The sequence below is a fragment of the Vidua macroura genome, chromosome 6, assembly GCF_024509145.1.
Source record: "Vidua macroura isolate BioBank_ID:100142 chromosome 6, ASM2450914v1, whole genome shotgun sequence".
In the NCBI taxonomy this organism is placed as follows: Eukaryota; Metazoa; Chordata; class Aves; order Passeriformes; family Viduidae; genus Vidua; species Vidua macroura.
In genome coordinates, this window is record NC_071576.1 from 37,044,104 (window position 1) to 37,066,606 (window position 22,503).

At 39.2% G+C, this 22,503-nt stretch overlaps 1 protein-coding gene across 1 annotated transcript in view; it reads right to left on the minus strand.

The window, feature by feature from the left end:
- The window catches only part of LOC128808703 (cytosolic phospholipase A2 beta-like), a 29,156-nt gene extending 7,563 nt beyond the window's left edge, over window positions 1–21,593 (minus strand). Inside the window, exons 1-18 of the mRNA XM_053980140.1 lie at window positions 21,573–21,593; window positions 15,503–15,575; window positions 14,326–14,502; window positions 13,551–13,687; window positions 12,741–12,872; window positions 11,489–11,547; window positions 9,658–9,700; window positions 8,400–8,463; window positions 7,830–7,957; window positions 7,602–7,712; window positions 7,328–7,365; window positions 6,295–6,430; window positions 5,213–5,349; window positions 4,741–4,963; window positions 4,011–4,128; window positions 2,879–3,016; window positions 1,563–1,667; window positions 914–1,099 (exon numbers count right to left, since the gene is read on the minus strand). Coding sequence (XP_053836115.1) covers window positions 914–1,099; window positions 1,563–1,667; window positions 2,879–3,016; window positions 4,011–4,128; window positions 4,741–4,963; window positions 5,213–5,349; window positions 6,295–6,430; window positions 7,328–7,365; window positions 7,602–7,712; window positions 7,830–7,957; window positions 8,400–8,463; window positions 9,658–9,700; window positions 11,489–11,547; window positions 12,741–12,872; window positions 13,551–13,687; window positions 14,326–14,502; window positions 15,503–15,575; window positions 21,573–21,593 — 2,026 coding nt within the window. The remainder of the gene's footprint in view (window positions 1–913; window positions 1,100–1,562; window positions 1,668–2,878; window positions 3,017–4,010; window positions 4,129–4,740; window positions 4,964–5,212; window positions 5,350–6,294; window positions 6,431–7,327; window positions 7,366–7,601; window positions 7,713–7,829; window positions 7,958–8,399; window positions 8,464–9,657; window positions 9,701–11,488; window positions 11,548–12,740; window positions 12,873–13,550; window positions 13,688–14,325; window positions 14,503–15,502; window positions 15,576–21,572) is intronic.
- Between the last annotated feature and the right edge of the window lie 910 nt (window positions 21,594–22,503).

The following is a 22,503-nucleotide window of genomic DNA, read 5'->3' on the forward strand; positions in this document are numbered from 1 at the left end:
CTGCCTTAATCCACAGAAAAGCACCACCATCTCTGGCCATTGTCAGCAAATTGTGTAGCAAGGGCAAGGGACAAAACACATTGTAACTTGCCTAAAAGGGGAGAGAAATGCAATTTGCCAAAGAGAAGGGCTCAGAGAAGGCAGAGAATGTGTGCTTTCTTGCTGAAGAAAGATTAACCTCAATAATGTGGGGTACTCCCACATTGCTACCTGTTCATGGAATAAATTAAGATGCTGGGATTACAGGAAGGTTTCTGATGCAGAAAACCTCAGCTCCATCACCTTGCTATCATTTCACAGATTGTTTCGTAGGTTTTGAGTTATAACTATTGCTGCCCACCTACAGATCAAAGGTCATAGAAAATGGCTCTTCAATTTATAAATCAACTCTACGTATCTGTTTTTTAACATTTAAAGTCTAAACCTATGTGACTAACTTTCTGTAGTTGGATTTTGGTATTTCTGTTTCTGAGGGTTTGAAGAGAGGTCTCTGGATGGATAATTTATCAGGCAGAAACACCAGACATATGGACAACCACATGCTTGCAACTAGTCCTTTCCTTCATCTGATCCATATAATACCTGCTATTTTATGCTTCTGGTGTTACCTTTGTTTCTTGACCTCAAAAGATTCTGCCCTTCCTAAATCTTTTGACTACTATACCTATGCAGAGTGACAAACTTCCTGTAGAAAAGCATTTCTTGACACAAATTACAGGTATTGTCTGGAAGTGAAAGAGCAGTCCATAGACTAGTTAATTTTAACTTGTTTCCCTAAAGAAACAGATACCATGAACATAGATCCAACTCAGCCAATTTCCAAACCCTGAAACAAATATGAGTTTTCCAAAGTCTAAAAAACAAAATCTGAGATGTTACCTGCACAGTGCAGCTAACTCTTTGTTGCAGTTACCTTTCCATTCAATAAATTTTTTCTGATGGATATAATCCTTATGAAACTCTAAGCCTCTCAGGAAGTTATGTGACTTTCCCAGTAGTGGACGCTTGGTCATAATGTCCTGAAACATTTCATACAACTTTCCTGACAAACAAGATGGAGGCTCGATAACAGTAACGTCTTCCTCAGGAGAATGTTTTTCTGAAATAGAGAAGAAATCGTGAAATAGAGAAAAAAAACAACAGCAATCTGCCCTGCCAGACACCTCTGCTGGCTAGCTGCCCTTGTTGTCTTCCTGTGGGTCACTCTCATCCCTGTTTCTTGCAGGCTGCTGGAAAACATGTGCACATGACCCATGTCATTTACCAAAGAGATATTTAGTTTTCTTTAAAGCAGGCACAGTTTGCGTTTTACTCTTTCAAATAACATACTGGCTTTGTACATTTGCCCACAAGTAAAAGCCAAGCTTCTCATTTGCAGTAACAAGCAGAGCCATTTAGCAGACCACGAGGAAACTTTAAATGAAAAACATTTGTATTAACATGAAGCATGCCTCTGGGGAAAAGAGAGAAGAGAGAAGAGAAAAGGACATAGCAATAATCCTGATACAGATTAAAATCATGCTGGAAGATCCACAATGAGGCAACACTTTAGAAACTCTTACCTGTATCTACCATATCTTGGGACCATCGTTCCCAAAATTCATTTGAATTTGAGGACCAGTACAAGCCATCCAGCAAATTCCTAGTAAAGATGTTTGTCCAAAGACCTGCAAGTCAAACCACATGGGAAAATTACTGCACTACCACATGTTAACCACGGACTATTGCAAATATCCTTGCTATATATTATTAGCCCACCCAACCTGACCCCATCATGACACAACTTAAGCAGCAGGTCTCAGAGAGTTCAAACATTGTGGTGTAAGCACTTCAGTGCTCTTTCTCAGGAGGTAACTACACACAGAACATTCACTGCATAGTACAGAGTAACAAAATAAGAGGTATCAGTCACCCAAATGATGTTGTAGAAAGTTTCCTGTGTACCTCTGAGAGAAAGTAGGCTTTGAAAGCATGGTGAAGCCATGTAAGCATAAAGGCCTTCTTTAAACTGATTTATTATTTAAATTGATATAAGACAAATTTTCTTCCTTCTAGGCATGTTTTGTTTCTGTGGAGTGCAGCTGGTCCAGGTTCAAAACAGAATTGGCTCCACCTGTGATTCTGCTTTTGGAAAAGAACTATCCTTCCTCATTAAGCTCTATGCCAGATACTTACACGAGGAACAAATTGAATCGCTATCAGACTCCACAGTGAAATAAATATGGGGGTCTTATCCTCTACCCTTGTTTTTGGTATCAAAGCTAAAACATGAATATGGATTTAAAATCTGCCTGGGACAGATGGGTTCCTCTGACTAGCTTCTTTTTCCCTTTCTTCACCTTTGGTGGCAAAATGGCCAGTCAAAGTACTTGTTGGAGGTCAAAAGGTCTTCCTTCATCCTTATGAGCAGAGAAGATTAGTGACACCATCCTCAAGCCACAAAGCTCTGGTAGCTCCTGCCTTTGTGGCTTGTTCTAGATAACATATTTTATTCTCAGCTCCTTCCAATTCTACCCTAGTAATGTTTTGTCCAGAAATATAGTTTATGAAGTCGAAGAGTTGGAGACTAATTAGGGAAGGAATGCTTATTATTTCCTCAGCTTGCCTCTTCCACCATCTTGTTTGGTTTACACAATAAAACCATGGAACCATGCTGCAACTTTCCCAAATCCACCCAGGTGAAAAGGGAGGACAGGAGGAAAGAAGATACATGAAGATCAGAAGTATACAAAAGGGGTAAAAAGCCCATTGATTTAAAGTGCTAAAGCAGTGCTAAAGTGCTAAAGCAGAAGTGCTGGCAAGGAGTGTTGTGCCTGTGGCTTGCAAGTATCACACTTTCTACATTGCTGTGATTAACTACATAGCACTGCTATGTCACCTTCCAGATAGCAGATGCGAGACTCTGGCAGCTTCTTCACTCTCCTTCCCATGAAGAACTCGCTGTCAAAATATTCTGAAGGAATGGAGACTCCGTATTTTGGTATGGCTACTTCATAAGGAGAGAAATCTGCCCACTCTACAAAGAATTTACATGAGACAGGTTTGCTGCAATAAAAATAAAACTCCAAAACCTTCCCAAGGATCTTGTTTGTCTCAGCAGCTCTGTACTATCGGCACATTTGTACTGCAAGCTGCACCGTCCACTTCCATACAAACTGAGAAATTATTTGCAACCAAAAGGAACCCGCTTTTTCAACTCAGAAAAGCTCTAACATTAGGTTCAAATGCTTAGATATCTATTTCTATATAAAGATTCTGGGGTCGCACTTGCCTCTCTAAATCAAGAGCATCAATTGTACATCATGCAAGACTGGTGTGAATTGCAAGGAGTGAATGGCACGAAAGCTCTATTAACCCAAAACTGCCAGTCTACAAGATATAACAAAGCAGCCTGAAGACACATCAACATCAGAAATTACAGTGTGGCATGGATGTGCAGTTTCCTGGCTCAAGCTGTCCTGCACAGGCATTACAGTAGAGCAGTAGTTATAAACCTAAATAAACATAAGGACTAATTGCTTTTCTTTCCATTATCTACTGCTTTTAACATCTTTTGTTGGCCTGTATCCATTCAAAGGATGTCATATCACATCCATTACAGCAATCATATTCCACTCCGTTTTCATACCCTTATCAGCGATCATATTTAGGAATGACAGTTACATTTCACAGCACCCCTAGAAACTAAGGAAGCAACAAAGCCATTTTATAGGCACGGTAGGAAAAGATCAGATGATTTGCCCACACTCATTCACAGTGCCTGTTGCAAAAATAGGGCTTCACCACTGATTTTTAATTAATGTCCTGTTTATGGCTTAGGACGTTATCCAGCAGATGTGCTCTTTCTACCCAAGCAGTTTGCAAAAAAGATAAACATTTTATTAAAAGATGAATACTGAGTGAGGGCAAGTAACGGATGTATTCCCCTTTTTTTCTCCCTACATACACACCTCCCTCCAAATCCTCTTTAATCCATACCCAGAATCAGAAGAAACTCCAGTAACACCTACCTCTAAATTTGAAAGTACCAAACTTCTCCTCTTTCACATTGAGGACTGCATAGAAAGGCAGTGGGTTTTGTCCATGCTCCAATGCCTTGCGCTGGTCTGTGAGTTTGTACTTTCTTGGCTAATCAGTGAGATAAAAAAATCACAGTAAACCTCTGTAAGAGCATAACACTGGCACAATCTACCCAAGTAAAGATTTAAAGGTTGGTTGATAACAGATATTTTACAATACAGAGGAATCTGTAAGTCACATATTTGAAAGAGACCTTTTCCTTTATGTTCCTGCACTTTCCTTCCTGGTTGTCTTTTGGGTCCCTAGTAACTTCTTCATTAGAGCATCCAAATGCCTTGACTGCCTGCATCCCATAGATCTTTACAAAAGTTGAGATTAATATTCACGAGAACAGATTACTCTAACTTTTAAATGCCAAACTAGAAGCAGACTTTAAAAATCTGACTTTTCAGGGAGGGTAGGGGGTGGGAATTCCTCACTTCTTTCTGGGAATTTGCCTACTGAAGTTGCTAACTGTTGGGCACCCTAGGGCAAAGGCACCTTCAAATGATTATCTACTCTGAAAAATCCTGGTTACAAGATCCTCCATCATAGTTTACAAATGACATTGGCATGGCTCAGTCTCTTTGGATTTGTTACACACATTACATCGTGTCCTCAAAGAATAAGGCTCTAAAGAAAGTGGTGTTTCCCAAATGTGTAGCAGGACCATGTACCTACCCGTTCATGTAAGAACATCTCCTGAACAAGTGACCACAGAGTTGTAAAAGATGGCACATGTCCTGCTTTTGCCCTTTCAGCAAGTTCCTTGTGATAATATTTCAGATGGTCTATAGACATAAGGTTGAATTTGCATTTTGTCACTTGCTCTTTTACTGCTTTAAGTGGCCCCTCCAGAGACTTCTGTGACCAGTCAGCATGCTCATACAGGTCTGCTAGGGTCCTAAGGAGCAGAAATGTTAGAAAATCACCCATTTATTTAGATTATTTTGGAAAATTGATACATTTACACAATCACTTCAATCAATTAAAGAGAATCAGTGAGCCTAAACTGAAGTCATAATTGAAAGCCCACAGTAAGAGCTTCATGAGGGAATTATGTCCACTTGTTAACAATGTAAGTCTGAAAGAGATGCATCTCCCACTGTGTAGTCACAGTCATTGCAAATCCAATCTCATTTTCTATACCCACCATGTTGAGCCAGAAGCCCCTGTGAGGTAGGTGACACAGTCCAAGAGATTTAGCTTCTGAAGAGCTAAGAGGTGGCCAAACATAGCTGACATCGCTCTGAGACCTCCGCCTGTTGCCATAACAGCTATTACTGGGACCTGTCCAAAACACAAGGATTATCCTCAGAAAGTTACTCCCTTGCTACTTGGAAAAGTCTAATTACAGCTCTCAGAATTTCTTCAGCAGATTCAGTGGAGGACAGTGAATTAAATCACCACTGAGCCAATCTTTACCAGTACCTTACCGAAATTAACCTCCAGAGACTCTTAACCCCAATGCTTGGATGAGTTTGAATATGCAGCAATTTTAACCTTCCTTCCTACCTTTGCTCCCTATAATTGGAATTGCAATGATTAAGAATAGATAATTACATGATTTTATCACAAACAACAACATATTGCAATAAATGCAATTAAAATGGATTAAGGAAGTCTTTTGAATGCTGCTGATTCTTTGAACAGCATTCATTTAACAAATATAATTCCAGTAAGAAAAGAAGTTTTCCCTTAAAAAGTCACCCTGGATCTTGGCAACAAAACATACTTCAGCTTGTTATAAAATGTTCTAATGTTCTTTCTTCACCACAAAAAATATTTACTTTTTGTAAGAAGTGTTCTGAGAATGAAGAAAGAAAAAAAGTAAGCCTAAAGAAGTGACATTACACTGATTTAGTAAGTATTTATGTGAGGTGAATTTCCAATACTCTTGTTTTCCTATTGGTATGTGTTGCCTGACCAGGCTGTAGCTAACACAATGCCCTCATATCTTGCTGACTTGCAGCACCATACTGTTGGAAACGGTGTTTGAAGAGTGGTATTATTACATCATTGTTATTTGGCTCATTGAAAAGATTGGAGGGATGAATACTTGAGTTGAAATTTTACATGAGTAGGAGGTATGCCACACTGAGAGCTTCTGCTCTGCTGCCATTCAAATCAATGGGTTTGTTAGCAACCTGCAAATATTACTAGAAATTTCAAGGGGAGTTGTGCCAACCCTAATTCAGTAGACCCACAACCCATGTTGGATTCCAAAGCACAGACCTCATGTCCATGTAGATCTCTTTCCAGATGAAGAACCCTTTTCAGGGCACCAGCAACAACTCTCTTCCTCTTATGCAGGAACTCTTGCTCTCCTTGACACAGATCATACCCTAAGCGCACATCTAGTTTTTCTGTGCTGAAATAGATAAATCCAGAGACACGGGATTGGTATTTAAAATGTATATGGATCTATTTTCAGCAACTGCAATCTAAAAAATTCATTAAAAATCCCTATTCCTTTTTCAGATTTATACAGAAATGTATATTTCATTTGCAAAGAAATCAACTTCTTTGCTTCTAAATGGTCTCTTTATTGTTTCAGTGTAAGATTTACTGTCAGCTAAGGATAATAAATATGAAAAACAAAGAAGGGCTTCTGTGACTTTCAGTAGCTTTATAAGCTGAATCCTTTCTATTTCTGCTCCATATGATTTCTGAGCAAAGGATGACTTAAACCTAATAATGGGCATTTCATGGGCATTTGTACTGCAGACTTATAAAGAAACTGTACAATGAAAAAGATATTCAAGTAATTTTTGCTTGTTTCTTGTCTGACACATTATTTTACAGTGCAACATTTTGTCTTCCCTTGTTTATACTACTTTCTCTTGATATCACCAGAGCCACAAGTCTCTTTTTTTAAAAGAACATGTGTTGTTTGGGTAATGTATGGACTCTGATGTTTCATTATTTCAAATTCTCTTTTCCCTCTGCCTTCTTCCTGTGCCCTTTTTGAAGAAGCCTCCAGTCTTAGTCTTTGATTCTTTGATGCAAAGGACACTCACTCAGTGACTAAGTCCCTCACCATTTGAAACTCACATAATTTTTTTGCATCTTGGTGGGACTCCTTTGCCCCAAGGACATTTAGCTTTGAACCGTTGTGGTGACTCTTTAATGATGACTTAAATATTGTTACATTTTGCCCCTAGTCTTGTGCATTCCTTATATCTAAATAAAGGATACTCTGTTCTAGATTTCACAGTTCAAAGAGCAATAAAACCTTTAGAGAAAAAAAATAAACCAATCCTCTTACCAAGCATTTAGTTGGAGGTACAACTGTAGTGGCATATTCTGTAAACAAAGAGATAAGAGAAGGAACATGAAGTGGAGAGAAAAAGAGGAGTTTTGAATCCAGATTTTCAGCGCCTCCTTAAAAGTCCCACCACTGCCACCCTGCATACTTTTTGGTTGTTGCTTTGGGTTTTTTTTTTTGTTTGTTTGTTTGTTTGTTTGTTTTTAATATTAATGTGTTAAATAGTGAGGGTTATTGTACTCTTCTTTCCAGACACAAATTATGAAACACTTACATGTCTTACGGGAAGGGTTACTTTCACTTTATGTCCAACAGGGAGAAATTTCAGTGGTATCGTTAAGGTGTCACTTAAATTGCTGTTGTCATCTTCCTTATCAGAAACTTTCTATACAAAACAAAAAGCATGGGCTGTATCCACAGAGCAGAAACAGTGCAGTTCTTTGCTGTTTTGGTCACACCAGAAGTCAGCAAGCAGTATGAACAGCAGCACACTGCCCGTTACCTGCAGCCTGACTTTTAGAACTGGCTCCCAAGCCTTCACGCAGTGGAAGTAGAAAGTATCAGTGTCCTCTGTTGTCTTCTGTGTTCTCTCATGAGACGCGGGCACCGTAAGCACGAGATTTTTACCCTCTAGTAAAAACAGGTTTATTTAGAGAATAATACTGCTGTTCAGGCAAAAGAGCTAGCAAAGCTGGCAAACTTTTTGATGGAGTGATTTTCTGTGGTAGCTCCTCTGTATACTACCCCACCAGCAAGTCTCCTACAGCACAGGACCTGGTACTCCTGCCTTTACCCCCATAGCTTGGAGTGATCCCAGAGTCAGCATCCTCTCTTACTTCCACCAGCAAAGTCTACTGTGTCCAAACGTGATAGCTCCAAGGAAAAGACACAGAGACCAGTTCAGGGCATTTCAATGCATTCCATTTTATTATTTAGATCACATATCACTACCTATACATAATTTAGAACATTCTTGATTGTCTCTGTACTCTAAAATGCCTCTATCTGGGTCTGAATGACTACAATAGGGTTGGTTTGGTCACATCCTCAGTTCACAGAGAAATTGCCATACCTTTCAAGTATTTCCTGCTTTCATTAATGTCCACATGCACTTCCAAGCAGCAAACCTCACGGGACTGTAAAAGGCAGAAATGGAAAAGGGTGAAGAAAGCAAATAGCACATCTGCTGCAAATAATGAAACATCATGCAGACAACCACCACCTATAACACTGAACCAACTGAACTGGTCTCAGTGCTGGGAGTGATCCAAGAGAAAATTCGGAGCTCATTATTCCAGGATAGTAGCCCAAGTTGCACTGCTTCAGAGTGTCAACACAGTGGCTCATTGTCAGAGGTTGTTAACACATTCGAATTATCCCAAAATCAGGAAACTCCGTATAACACACTCGTGCCCAAACATATATATCTAATAATTATTTAGGAAGGGTGGGGGGAAATACCTGATGATGAGTTTCTGTGTATTGTGGCAGTGATTAGCCTACAAAGCATCTTCTTATTGGCCCTGATGTAGGGAAATAATGGATTTATTCCATTCTACCCTCCACCTGAGTCATTCCAGTTCACCTTTAATAACTCATGCCAGGAGAGTTTTCCAAGTCATTTCAGGAACAATGCATGCCAGTCATTGCAACTCTTATGCCTCACACAGAAAATGAGGGGGAAAGAATAGAATATGTGTTACTTTGCCTCAGGGATATCAAGGTCTAGCATCTGGGAACCATGCACAGGCTTGGAGGAGTTGGCATGAAGTACTTGGTACTCCTTAGCTGCTGGGCCAGCCCAAGGAGACAGGTAATGTACCACATGCTGACTAACACCAAAACAGGGCTCTATGTTTCAACAACTAAAATAACTCTTTATTAAAAAACTAATTTCCCAAAAAGCTGTTACATTAGATACCCTTCCAGTCATAAGCACACTGAACATCTACTATTGTCTTCTACAGACCTTTTATAACCTTTGTTTTTCCTGCCAAGTGCCATGCTGTGTTACGAGAAACACAATCAGTTTTCACTTTGAACACCAATAAATATGGGATTCTGCAAGAGTAACAAACCAGAGCTTGGCAACATATTGACATCTGTAATAGCTGAGGACTTCAAGGACTCACAGCTGCTGTTTTTTTTATGGAGAGAGCAGCAATTGAGCTGTAACACAAGGGCACTGTCTCTCATATCTCTGACTTTAAAATGCACACCATGCTTTTATCTATCATGGTAGGTTGTGCTCTTTCTATGAAATGGGGGAAGAGGAGAGGATCAAAATGAAGCAGATGTCACTCCAAGATAAATTCTCATGTGAACCTTACCACTAGGATATCATTGGTAATGAGATGCTCTGGAGGGCCAGGACTGAAAAGACAAAAACAAGTAGCAAACAAAAAAAGCTGTGTGAATAGCTGGATTTTGGTGTGTTTTGTTTAGTTTTTTAAATAGCAGTTATATGACCTTTCCCACTTAAATTGAATAAAGGTAAGTTATCACAATTTGTTTTCTAAAAGGCAAAATACATGATCCCATGCTAAGCATGTGAACCAAAATACAGCAGCCAAACAAAAAGAAAGACAGGAAAGCCCATAAAAATACTAATGCTTAAAACTATGTGCTAAGTTACAGCAGAACAAAGGCATATTGGTATATGTGGAATCAAGTCCTGCTATTAACAAATGACCATACGACCTGGGGAAAGCAAAGACTACTATTAACATGTTCTGCAAACATTTATTAGGAAAGACATTTCTGACTAGTTCATATTATAACTTATGGCTGATCACAAATGAATGGCAAATAAGAATTAGCTCACACTGTGCTATATGTATGACTGCAAAACACAGAGGTAAGCAATGAAAAGTCTTTGTCCCAGATATTTTACCTTGTAAGACCTTGGTCTGTCACTGAATGGATGTGGTTATTTAGTTACATGAGTAATCTGTAGAGTCTACTAACAACATCTTTCACTAAGGCAAATATTCCAACACCTCTATGTTAAACACATTCATAAATGCTTTCATATATCTGAAAGGGCCATTGAGACTATGTAGAACATAATCTCTCTATGTCCAGGGTATTTTACCAAACACCATTTCCATTTTCTATTTCAACTGTAAAATGTATTTAAATAACTAGGTTTGACTTCTAAGGATGGTCATCGCCCAAATGCCATATAACTTGAATGGTGAAAGGTGTTCCTCTTATTTCTAGTCTGAATCCAGTTCCCAAGCACTGCTTCTCATTGTGACCTTTTTTATATCTGATTGTGACTGCTTCCACAGTTGCAGGAGATGATTACCATTGTCATATGTGATACCATCTCTTAAGGTACCTCTCACAGGTAAATTAAATACATTTTCTTTACATTCTTCACTGTGGGGGAAATTAACTAAGCACACAAATGATTTTTTTCTTCTACAGTTTCCTCATGTTTAAGAATAAGAAGTCTTACTTGGCTTACTTACACTTCCTTCTCCTGATCACACAAGTTAGCCAGTTTTCACTGGACTACTAATGCTAAACTCAAATATTCCAGAATGTGTAGTTTAGGGGGTTCTCTTCAACCAAGTCTGTGATAGGATTTAAAAGACAGATAAAGTTTATCTCATGGGACTTGTTCTTCTGCAGACAATGCTGATTACCACTTTGAGGGGGATGGTCTTATTTTCATCTTATTTTCATTATCTGTTGATTGTATGTTTTTTCAGTTTAACTAAGCTATTGCTTAATGGGTGACTTTTCTAGTACCGTCTACATAACTCCAAGTATACATTGTTATAATAATACAAGACAAGTTTTATGATCTCTGAAAAAATCCATAATGTTCTAGGCATTGTTCAACTACTATAAACAATTTGAAGAGCACTCCCATTAAGCTGCACATGCATCTTGTATAAAAGTTATCACATTGTGACAATTTTATTACATTTCCAGGATCTAGATATACAGGTTCAACAGAAGTTTAAGATTTGTATGAAATATACTGAAAGGTGGAATTAGCTAGGGAAGTTAAGGTAAAAAAAAAAAAAAAAATTGAAACTGTAATTTAGGTCCGCTGCTGGGAGAAAGAGCTGGAAGAAGTTTCTCATCCTCAGAGGTATTGTTACTCCCTGGCAGATCTATACCTTTTAGCTTTGGAATTTTACTCACACTCTTTCCATCCAGAATTCCACTTCCAAACTTTCCCATTTCTTAGAGCAACTCTCTGTCTAAAAAGAAATGGGTAAAATAAATATAGATTATTGAAGGCTGCAAGAATTTGGCAGCACAGACACACGTAAAAAGCACTTCAAGGCCTGGCATCTCTTCTGCAAATGATACCAAAAAAAGCTTGGGTTTGTGACTTTCCAAAGCTAAAATTGCAACAGAAACCACAGTCTTGTGTAAGGCACATAAGATTAATAACCTCCCATTGTGTGATATGTAGAATTATACATATTTCCCTCTCTGATTGAGAGTGAGAGCTTGACTGAAAAGGAAACATAATGGCTCCTCTGCAAGATAATGTACATAAGGGAAAGGCATCGAAGCCCAGCAACAAATGTCACTAAGACCAGAGACATTTTCACATACAAACCATTTAAAGAACACTTGAACTGAACCTAGAAGAGATGAATTAGGCAAGTGACTGAAGTGGTTATTGAATCATTGTATTTCCCAGTGACTCACCCACTGGCTGAGAAGTGCACAGCACCAGCCAGCAGGGTCACAAGGAAAATCCATGTTAACAGCTTTCAGCATGTGGGAAGTAGCTGTTTTTATGGACTGTCTCCCTCCTGTAATAAGTGTGTAGCAACACCTCAGCAACAGCTCAGACAAGCCCAGGAGCTGTCACAGACCTATCCCAACTTTGTTTACTGGGCAACTCTCTTTCATGGGCTCCTTAATAAAATACCAAAGATGTTAGCAGGACAGACATTCCTTTACTGTGGGCTAGAGAAATCTGAATCAACTAGAAGGAAACCCAGCATGAACACCAACAGGGAAAAAAGGCCTGAAAAAACCATTTAATTCAAGTGACGAGTGAATTGTTTTCATGTTTTTAATAAATAAGTTGCTATTTATGAGGAAATTTCCCCCAAGCATGGCAAAAGTGGGACAAAACTGAAAGGTAAGAAAGTATTTTTTTTAATTCTAAAAGATAAAAATTATTATTTACAGATGCTTCCTGTTAAAATGTGTTGCCCTCAGAGAGCATGAGACGGAAGCTGCTTCATTTTCTGAATTTGTAAAAAGAGATTCATGAAGTCACAAAAATACAGCAAAATTATATCTGCTTTGATGAGGTATTGATAATGATATATAAGGCTACCTGTTCCTGAAGATCCAAACCCTACTTAACATGGACGACAATGTGGACAATGAGGTCTTATCGATCTCTCCCTGTGTTCTCAGCCCTTACCTCTGATTTCAAAGCAAATGTCTCGCGGATTGTCTCCCCAGGTCTGATTCTAGCAACATTGAAAAGAACTGTGAACTGCACGTCATCTTTGGTGAGTGCATCTTCATCACACACTGACAATTCTAAAATGTTCTGGTGGCAGAAAAAATAAGTAAGAACACTTATTGAGCTTCTGTTTGGCAGAAACAAAAAAAATTATTATAGATTTTTGCAACTGTTTCACTAGCAGAGCAGTAAGAATAAAAAAGCATGTTCTTTCCTTTGGTAGTCTTCTAACGTAGAACATTATTATACCCAGTCTTGGGAAACTTGTGAAATGGAAAACAGCTACCTATAACAGAGGTTCCCACTCTCCTGAGACAGAAAAGATGCCAGTGCTCTGCACCCCACTGATAACCCACCCAAAGAACACACCTAGTTTCTTCATTCCCAAAGTTCTCCAAATTCCACAATTTAGGGGAGGATTAAATTTATTGTCTACACCACAGCAACTTCTCTACTCTTCCCTTAGAACCAGTGCAGGGAAAGCTCTTTCAAAGTTAGCCATGCCATAGTACAGAAGCATACTACAATAGTACTTATTTCACGCAGGTAACAACAAAAGGAGTCCGGACTAGCTTAGATACAGGCATTTACATCACCAATGTCTGTAAACAGCTGAGAAAAGTACTACTTCTTATGTCTACTGTTCTGTGCAAACCAGTCTGTTGAGCAAGCATTTTCTTAAGTTATTTAGCACAGTTGATCAACATGGTGTCTACTGAGGATTCCCAGCTATTCAAATTAGTGAAAATTCTGGTTTTTTACTACCTCAACTTCTCTCTGGATCCTAAAGTAGAAAGTCTCATTCCAGACAGGGTTGTCAGAATTCTTGATGGTTTTGGTCTGAAGCTTCCCAGGTGAAGCAGACGGCAGCCACAAGCGTACATAGCAGTCTGATGCAGTCACTGCAGCAGAGGAAAATTAAAAACCTGATGCCAATGTTATAGAGGAACAGTAGGGCTAGGCCGTAATCCTGCAGATTAATAAATATTACTACTTTTTTTTTTTTTAATTAGTAATTAGATCACCCTTTGGAAACAACCAAGGAAAACCATCTATTTCCTGAGTAACTACAAACTGCAAATGTACACATGCACACACAAAGTACACTAAGAGCCACGTTTCCCATGGGAAGAGAAGAGGACAGTGGACTATGCCCATTGACCATTCCTCAGGCTTAGTTCTTACAATTCCAGCCAATGATGTTAAAAAGTTAAACTGAAACTACAGCTGGTTCCACAAAGGGCTGTTAGGATGATTACAGGAAAGGAGAACGCATATTACAGCAGAGATCAGAGTCTGGTTTGGTCAGTTGAGTCACACAAGCATGCGAAGGGGACATAATGGCTGTCTAGAGGTGTTAGGCACCAGGCAAGATGATCTGTTGCAGCTCAAGGCCAGCATGGGCCCAAGTGCTGGAGGACACAAGCAAGTTGGAAATCTTCATTTCACTTCCATCCTATATCTATTCCTTATGGTTAGTGCAGTCAGTGCCTCGAGCAGCCATCCTTTGGGGAGAGCCAGGGTGGGGAAGCACATTTACTTTGTGAAGCTTGGCAACGGTGTGAAAGGAAATCTCCAGGGTGATGTCTTTCAGAGCTGGAGTCAGGACTTGATGGAAGATTTCTACTGCAGCCCGAGATGCCTAAATACTTCAGACTGGTATCAAGCAGTGAATAACATTGCCCCGCAAGGTTTTGGCACGAGAGTGGAACTGTCCCTTCAATAGAGTAGATAGAAGAGATCATTGAAACTCAGAAATACAGGCCTTGTCACACTAACTCTTTTCTAGTGTCCACCTCTGGATGATGCTATGTGGCATTTGCCTCTGGAGCACAGGAAGCCTTTGGCAGACAGTTACTCAACTGACAGGGGATTCACTCCCTCTGGTCTCTCTCACATCCAGGCTCAGCCCTGCATGGCAAGGCACAGATGGTCTCAGCTGTAACTCAAGTAAATCATTGCAAAGTGATGCTTTGTTGTTTTTTTTTTTTTCTGAGTGAGTAATTTGTCACTAGAGGAGTACACAGGCCAGAAGTTTCAAAACTGACACAAAGCAGCTCAATGCCTCTGTCCTAACTGAGGAACTCATTGGAGACCTCTGCAAAAATGGCAGCTGAATAGCTAGTCCACAGCACACCTGGAGAAGGAGAAGGAGCTGTGAAGGGGAGATAATGAGTTAAAGACACTTGGACACAAAAGTACACAGAAAAGTCTGTTTTGCCTGCAGGCTCATCATGGGCTTAGAATTGCATCTGCAGAGGTCCTCCTTAACCAAAACTATCGATATAATTTATTGTGACTGGTCAGCAAACACATTAAAAGATAAGGTATTTTAGAAGGCTTGAAATTCTCTAATTTACCTTTGATTATTGTGTATAATTGGTACATTTCAACAAAAGGTCCCTAAATTCACAGCCTGTGTGGCAAAATTCCTGCCCAAGCAGATTCATAGATTGCGGTGTCCTAATGAAGTCTACCTTCCCTTCTTGGCCCAGAAAATTAATCTGGGTGTCTTGTTTTTTACCAGTTCCCTGAAATGCCACTAGATATGTACTCCAATCTAATGATACCTGAGACATTTGATCTAATTATAGCCCTGGCATTAGTATTACTACTGCTGTGCTTTACGTACGTTGCTTGCATACCTTCAGAACTTAAGAATATTGCTCACTGTGTAAACTCTGGAGGTGACTAAAAACAATAAAACCACAACTCACACAGGTCTCTTGACTTGATGTTCTTAGCTTGTATGATTCTTACAGAAAGCATGTGGATGGGGCAAAACTTCATCTGCAGAGAAAACAAATGCAATAATTTGATCAGCTCAGAATACAAAAACAAGATGTATTTTGAACAGTACAGGGGACAGTCTGCCCATGTCTGTTTGAAGTGACGTGACCACCCTCACGTGGAAGTACACCACAACGAGATGAAAACACAGTGGCACACTGGGCTATTTGCTAAGGAGCTTGAGGAAATGAAGACTCAGAGAGAAACCACGGGCTCAGACAATGGTATGGAAAGCTTTTTTTGTCACCCCAGAGGCATTTGTTTTCAGGTAACCTGATGCATGTATGGCCAGTGATGGTTGTACTGCCAACACCCCAAGGGTCCCGTGCCACCCGTAGGTCAGAATGGGGCCTTCGGAAGGGGATATTAGGAATTGCAGCTGCCTGCCCAGGTCATGGCACAGCTGACCTACCTAGGCCAGGACAGGGTATGTACCAAAATGCACTACAGACTTCTGAACTAAGATTAAATTTCTTGTATCTGAACTAAGATTAAATTTCTGTGATGCTTGTAAGTAGGGCAAGCTCACCAAATGGCTCTGCTGACTTTGAGGGAACAGACCACAGGCCCAGCAGAGACCCTCCACACTAAATAAAAACTGCTCTGCTTTGCAGGTATGATATCACAGAATTCCATATCATTATGCATCCTGAAAATACCTAATGGGAATGGAAGCACTTCCCTTCCAGACATGAGATTTATTTCTATCACAGGCAGGCTGTCATTTTAACACTATTTCAAGTTACTTGTTCCTAACTCTTAACAGTTAAAGCTTTCCAGGCTAAGCTATTCGGAAATACTTACCATTTTCAAAAGATGTTCTGGTAAGCATGAATGAACACATATATAAGTGTAACAATCTTAATAACAGAAGCATGGAAAATACATCTTTTTTCAAATTGATACATTTAAAGTTCCTTTTAATTTTCTGTTAGGTTAATTTTTTAGGGTTTTTTTTGCATGCCATACTAGCATGGTTTGTCAGCAATATTAAGTAATAATAACATGCAGTTATTACAGTCCCACTACAACTAATTAATTAAAACTTAAAGCTTATGCTACCAACTGAAATAATATCTTTATTTGCCTAAACAGGGAATCTCATTGCACTGTCACTAAATAATTTGACAATTTTATTTTGAAAGTTAGCACCATGACTAATTTTCCTGACAAGGAAATCATTAACTCTGTAGATACAAACTGTTGGGGAAGGAGGAACCTCTCTACAGAAAGAGTTGCTCACGACAGTTGATCTGAAATTCTTTTAAAATGAGGTGGAGACTATTGGACATGTTCATTAGAGATGAGAGTAGCCTGCATTCAGTTTCATTCAGGCTTGTTTAGAGGTAAACTACGTTACATAAGATGAGTATCATCTGAACTGTGAATTAGCATGTTGAAATAAAGGCTTAATATTAAATTTTATTATGTTACTTACAAGTTGCATACTTTTTAAATTCAGATTTACATTTAAGAGCTGCCCTGACCAGAAAAACCCTTGTTAAACTATAAAATCACTTTAGTCTGTCTCTTGGCTTGTATAAAAATACAAAGCAAATTTGGTTTTGTGTGACAAGAACTTCTCGTATGTTTTCCTCCAAATCTAAAACTGACATATTTAAAACTTCCTTAGTTTAATGCATTGTGGACATTAGAAGTTCTAATTGGGACACCTCCATATTATTCCAGTGGCCCACTGAAAGAACTTGACTTCAATTTTCCTGTGCAAATAGCTATTTATCATAGAACTACCAGCTGGAACACTCACTCAGCACTCTTAGTGGTTTTCATTTACGTGAATTATTGGATCATGTAGACAATTACAGAGGTGACTAGTTTTAATTAATATGTTAATTCTTAGTCATTTTGTAATCAACTTCTCCCTTGCTCAACAGAAGCCTAAGCCATTCATGGAATCTGCCTGCACTGAAGAAACACGTTGGCATAAAATTTGCTTTAAAATTTTTCGTGATGAAAATTTCCTAACTACTTATAAAAATGGTGCATCTGCAGGTCATCTTCAGAGTACTCTTAGATGTGACAGATGTCATGTCTTCATCCTCTGCCACTACAGCCAGAGTGCCTCACTCCTCCTCCCTTCTCCTTCCAACAGCAATCACTTTCTTAAACATGTCAACATTTGCCAAACAATGGAAACATCAAAGGTGACTTTTCACTCCTCCTGATTCGGTGCAGCTTAGTCCTGGTGTTATTGCAGGATAAAAGGTAAACAGATTCAGATGAGAAAGTGTGGCCATAGTAAACCCTGAGGGCTCTGTAAATCCCACAAGGAAGCCAGAAACAATCCCTCTCCCAAGACTGCAGTTACTCCAACCTGTGATAACCATTCAGAATAGGCTAATTCCTTTTTTCATCAGCTAAAGGCAGAGCTAATTTTCTTCAACAACAGTCCAGAGCACACTCCTAAGGTCTGATTTGGATGGTCTAAAATAACATCTTTGCCTGAAAGTGCTGGTACGCCAAAATATTCTTCTATGAAAAATAATTACAGTTAGAGGTACCATTTGCTATTTTCATAACATGAAAAGCAACATGTAACTTCACAATTAATGCAACTTGATGAGTGCAGACACCCTACCCAGACAGCCTTTGGCAGACTTGCAGCTGTATTGGCCTCGTTGGTTTTAGTTCACTTCCTTGGGAGAAACATGGTTTCTTGCACAGGCATGCAGAGAGTAACAAAACCCCTCTGTAAATATCCAGAGTCAAAGGCAGCTTTCACAGAAGCACATCATTCTATTTTTGCTGGGAAATTACTAGTGTGACACTGAGGTACACAACAGAATGCAGGATTCAGCTACCTGTGTATTGCTGCATCCTAAGCAATAACATTCCAGGCCAATAAATTGTAACATCTCCAGAGTACCAAAGGGAAGGCTAAAACTTAGGGGAAAAAAAAAAAGAAACCAACAAATTTCTTTTCAAATTACTTTTCACTTGACAGTATTTAGCATTAAACTAGATTTCTGTACTCTCGAACCAAGCTTTGAGAGAGTAATTTCTGTTTAAAATACAGAAGAGTCAGTAATCAGGAGATAAAACTAGCATGTCAGAATTGCCACAGCTGTATCAAACCTTAGCAGACTGAAAATTCACATCTGTTACCACCATCTCCTTGATTGTAATAATACATTCTCACCGACTTCCTTCTATAGGAATGTTGATCAGCTTTGGAAGGACACATAAATCTTTCGTTTACAGGCAGTTAGTCACTTAAGGTTTTGTTCCAAAAAGACAACCTTGAGCATATGAAATCTTCTCAAAGCTCATAAATATTGAGGAGCCTACAAAAACAATCTGTTGATGGCAGTAAAAGAAGAAAAACCTACCAAGACCTCATATGTTTGATTTCAGTCTTTATTGCCCCTCCATGCTGCTACTAGAAGATCATCTCATGGCTACCTTCAGTAGAAAGTCAGTATTCTGGGGAAGTTTCTGCAGTCTGGGAACCTCATCCCATAACTCCCCGTTCTCTTTTTCTTTTTTTTAAAGTCCTTGGTTTGTACATGTTGGAAGACTGATTGGAATGTCAGTGTTTCATTATCCCTGCACCAAGCTTAGGCAGCTCTCGGAGCAGAGTTATCACCACGGGATAACGCCAAATTATATTAAGCTTTAGATGAGGATTTTGCTGTCTTCTGACATTTTGAAAATAGCTGTAGTATTTGTCACTCAGCTTTATACATATGTTTCAGACATTAATAATTACCTTCTTTCATAGATTACTTCTTTCTCCAGTAATGTACTAGAAGCTGTACAATATCTTGCCTACAAGATCTCACACCAAGTGTATTTATTTGGCATATTTATACCATTATTTTATGTTATATACTGAGGATTTGGACCAACTACAATTTGGCAATTTACCAAATTGAAATTAAATCTATAAATGTATAAACAATAAGAAAGCTTAATTACCAGCCTGCTTCTAAAGCACTCTCTTCCACTAGATCCTCTAACATCTAGTATGGGCTATTAGCCCTTCCATCAGTGAGAACACTGCTAGAAATTTATCTTTCCAACCAGCTGCCTACTTTCATTAAAATTAAAGGGATGAAAAGTTCTAGTGGAAAAAGTGACTGACTGAAGAAATATACAAAATATGAGAGTCTCATTTTGCTTGGGCATCACAATTGTCCCAAATTTTATCATTGGAAGTTGAACAATTAGTGAGGAAATCTAATTCACCTTACAAACATATACTGTAATTTCATGTAATCACTGATGGATTACTTCATGAATCATTGTGGATTTGGGATGTATCTCCTGTTCATATCTATCAGTCACCTCCTTACACATATGAGTGGGTCCCTCGGGTCTTTGTATTGACAAAATTTCTGAGCATTTTGTCAGATGAAAATTATTCCATATGCCACAAAATAAAACTTCTAAGGAGGGATTATTCTTTTCTGAGCAGAAGAAAAGACATTGTTACAAATACTAGAAGTTGTAAATTAATACTGACAATCACTTCTGTGTCAATTTGGTATCTCTCTTAAAGTGCAAAAAACTAACTGGGAGATTAGGAGATCTTCCTAGATAGTTTGAAGTAAGTATCCACACATTTCTAAATATCTGGGAGTTTTAATGTAAAAGAAAAAAAAACCACAAAACCACTCTGTTCTTATTTCCATATCTATTTACCAGCTTATACACACTGAAACACGTGCTTGCCTGACACAACAGCAGAGCTACCTGAAGTACTGAATTAATCTCTTTCCTTGGGAAGAGAAGCTTTCTGACCTGAAATTACACTTGCACTCAAACCTTTTGGCAGTGGTGCCTATTAACCAGGAGTCTGTCTGTACTCATGGAACAGCAGTTGCAGCATTGGGATGAAATGCAAGAACTTTGTTATTGAAACTTTCTAGATAAAATTATACCTGAGCTACCTACCCATCTATCAGCTCCAGAACTGTCTTACTAGATACAACACTGATCTTTAAAACCCATAGATAATATTCATGGCTACAATAGAGAGATATGTCTGGATCTAACTGGTAGATGATCTAGATAAAAATTTTATCCAGAATGTACATGGCATTTACAATCCTTTGCCTGAATGTTTGAATATTTTTAATCTATCCCTTGAGCCATCCGTTCAAGCTACTGATATTTTTCTAATCTTTAACTTTGCCTGCAAATAATACCATGGCACAATTGATGATGTCTATAGGCAGTAGCATGTAACATTGTTTCTCACTATATTCTAAGCCCATGAATGCTCATATTTATTTTATTTGTTGCAAAATTTGATGAAGGGTTTGATACATAAAGAATGATTATCTGTAAATAATTCATGCCTTGCATTCAGACACCATGTTCATTATTTTTTTAAGATACACATGAGAAAAGAATTTTCAGCTAATAGTTCTGTTGATTTGTACTAAAACCCACCAGTTAAAATCTCTGAATGGAACTTAATATTCAAAAACTCAAGTCCAGACATGAAATACGTAGAATTGCAAAGGCTGTAAACATTACGTTAAAAATAGCTAGATCTAAACAGGTCAAACAGGTCATTAGATGTCTCCCCTGCAGCTAAAGTAATATAGATTATGCTTTGTTGCTAGATAAAGCTGTTGGTTTATTTCAGCTGGGGCAAGCAATGAACATGTGCTATCCAAAGAAAAGCACGCAGGAGGGCTAAAGCACTTTCATTTTACAGGAGGTAAACTCTTCAAGAGCAGCTTCCTCTTCCTTCACGGACTTCACTCCGGCACGTACACCAATGGTAAAAGCAAAGCACCCCATTTGCTCTGTGTTTTCACTGAAGCTCACTTACATATCAGTTACTGTGAAGTAAAAGAGGAGAGCGGCGAGTCTGCAAAGCTCAGGATGCCCCTGCCACACCACAGCAGCCTCTGCATCCCAGCAGATGCATGGAGGAGGGAGTTTGCTGGGCAGAGCTGGAGCAGAGAGGCCCAAGAGCGAGGTGCCAGGCCACAGCGAAGCGCGGGGCTGCCACTCTCTTACCTTGGCTGGTGGGCTCCCCATGGCACGGAAGATGGCGGCAGCGACCGAAACCCCAATTTGGTTAACAGATCTGTCAGCTGACAAACACGCTGGCAGCTTGTTGTGCTGCTGCTGCTGAAATAACCTGAAGGACACATATAATTTATACAGGCGCCGAGCTCCACCCTCTGCCTCCTCTGTTGGAGGAGAGCCTGCCTACATCTGAGAGGAAAAGATCTGCAATGTCAGAGGTGAGCAGAAAGGCTGACACTTTTTGTATTTCTCACAATTTGCTATTGCCCCAACATCCTTCCACCAGGTTTTTGGGTTGATTCTGACATGTTCAAAAAGTCTTCCTTCACGCTAATCTCTTCCACATATCTAGTCAGAAGATTAATTTTCAGTAGCTTTTAAGTTTTTCCACAAAATACTCCACATAAAAAAAAAAAAAAAAGCCAAAGGGAATGGAGAACTTCTAATGTCTGGTAGGAAACCAACCCACTTCCAAGTCCTCTTTTCAACTTTTCCTACAACAGGAATTCAATATGTTCCCAATATATTATTGTGAATCTTACTGACAACCAGTAAATCGTGACTCCTCAACTGGAAGCACCTACTGGCTGGTCACCTGGTCAAGGCAGAGATGTTGGTGAAATTGAGATAAATATTGGCAGAGGAAGGGAAAGCTGCATGCCTTTTATGCCTTTTGGGCTTTTTTCCTCTACCTGCTACTTATATGAATATGATAACTTGACACTTCTCAGCTTCCCATCCTGTTGCCCCATCAACTTGCTGTTGACAATCCTGGGTCCTAAGGCATCCCTAAAAATGGCAGAGGCATGGCTTCCTCCACTTTTCCCATGCTTACTGTGACCTCCTGACAGGGTGGCTGTCATTTGCTCAGGCCTGTCACATTGCTCCAGGCAATCTGCTCTGTCTGTACCTTAATCCA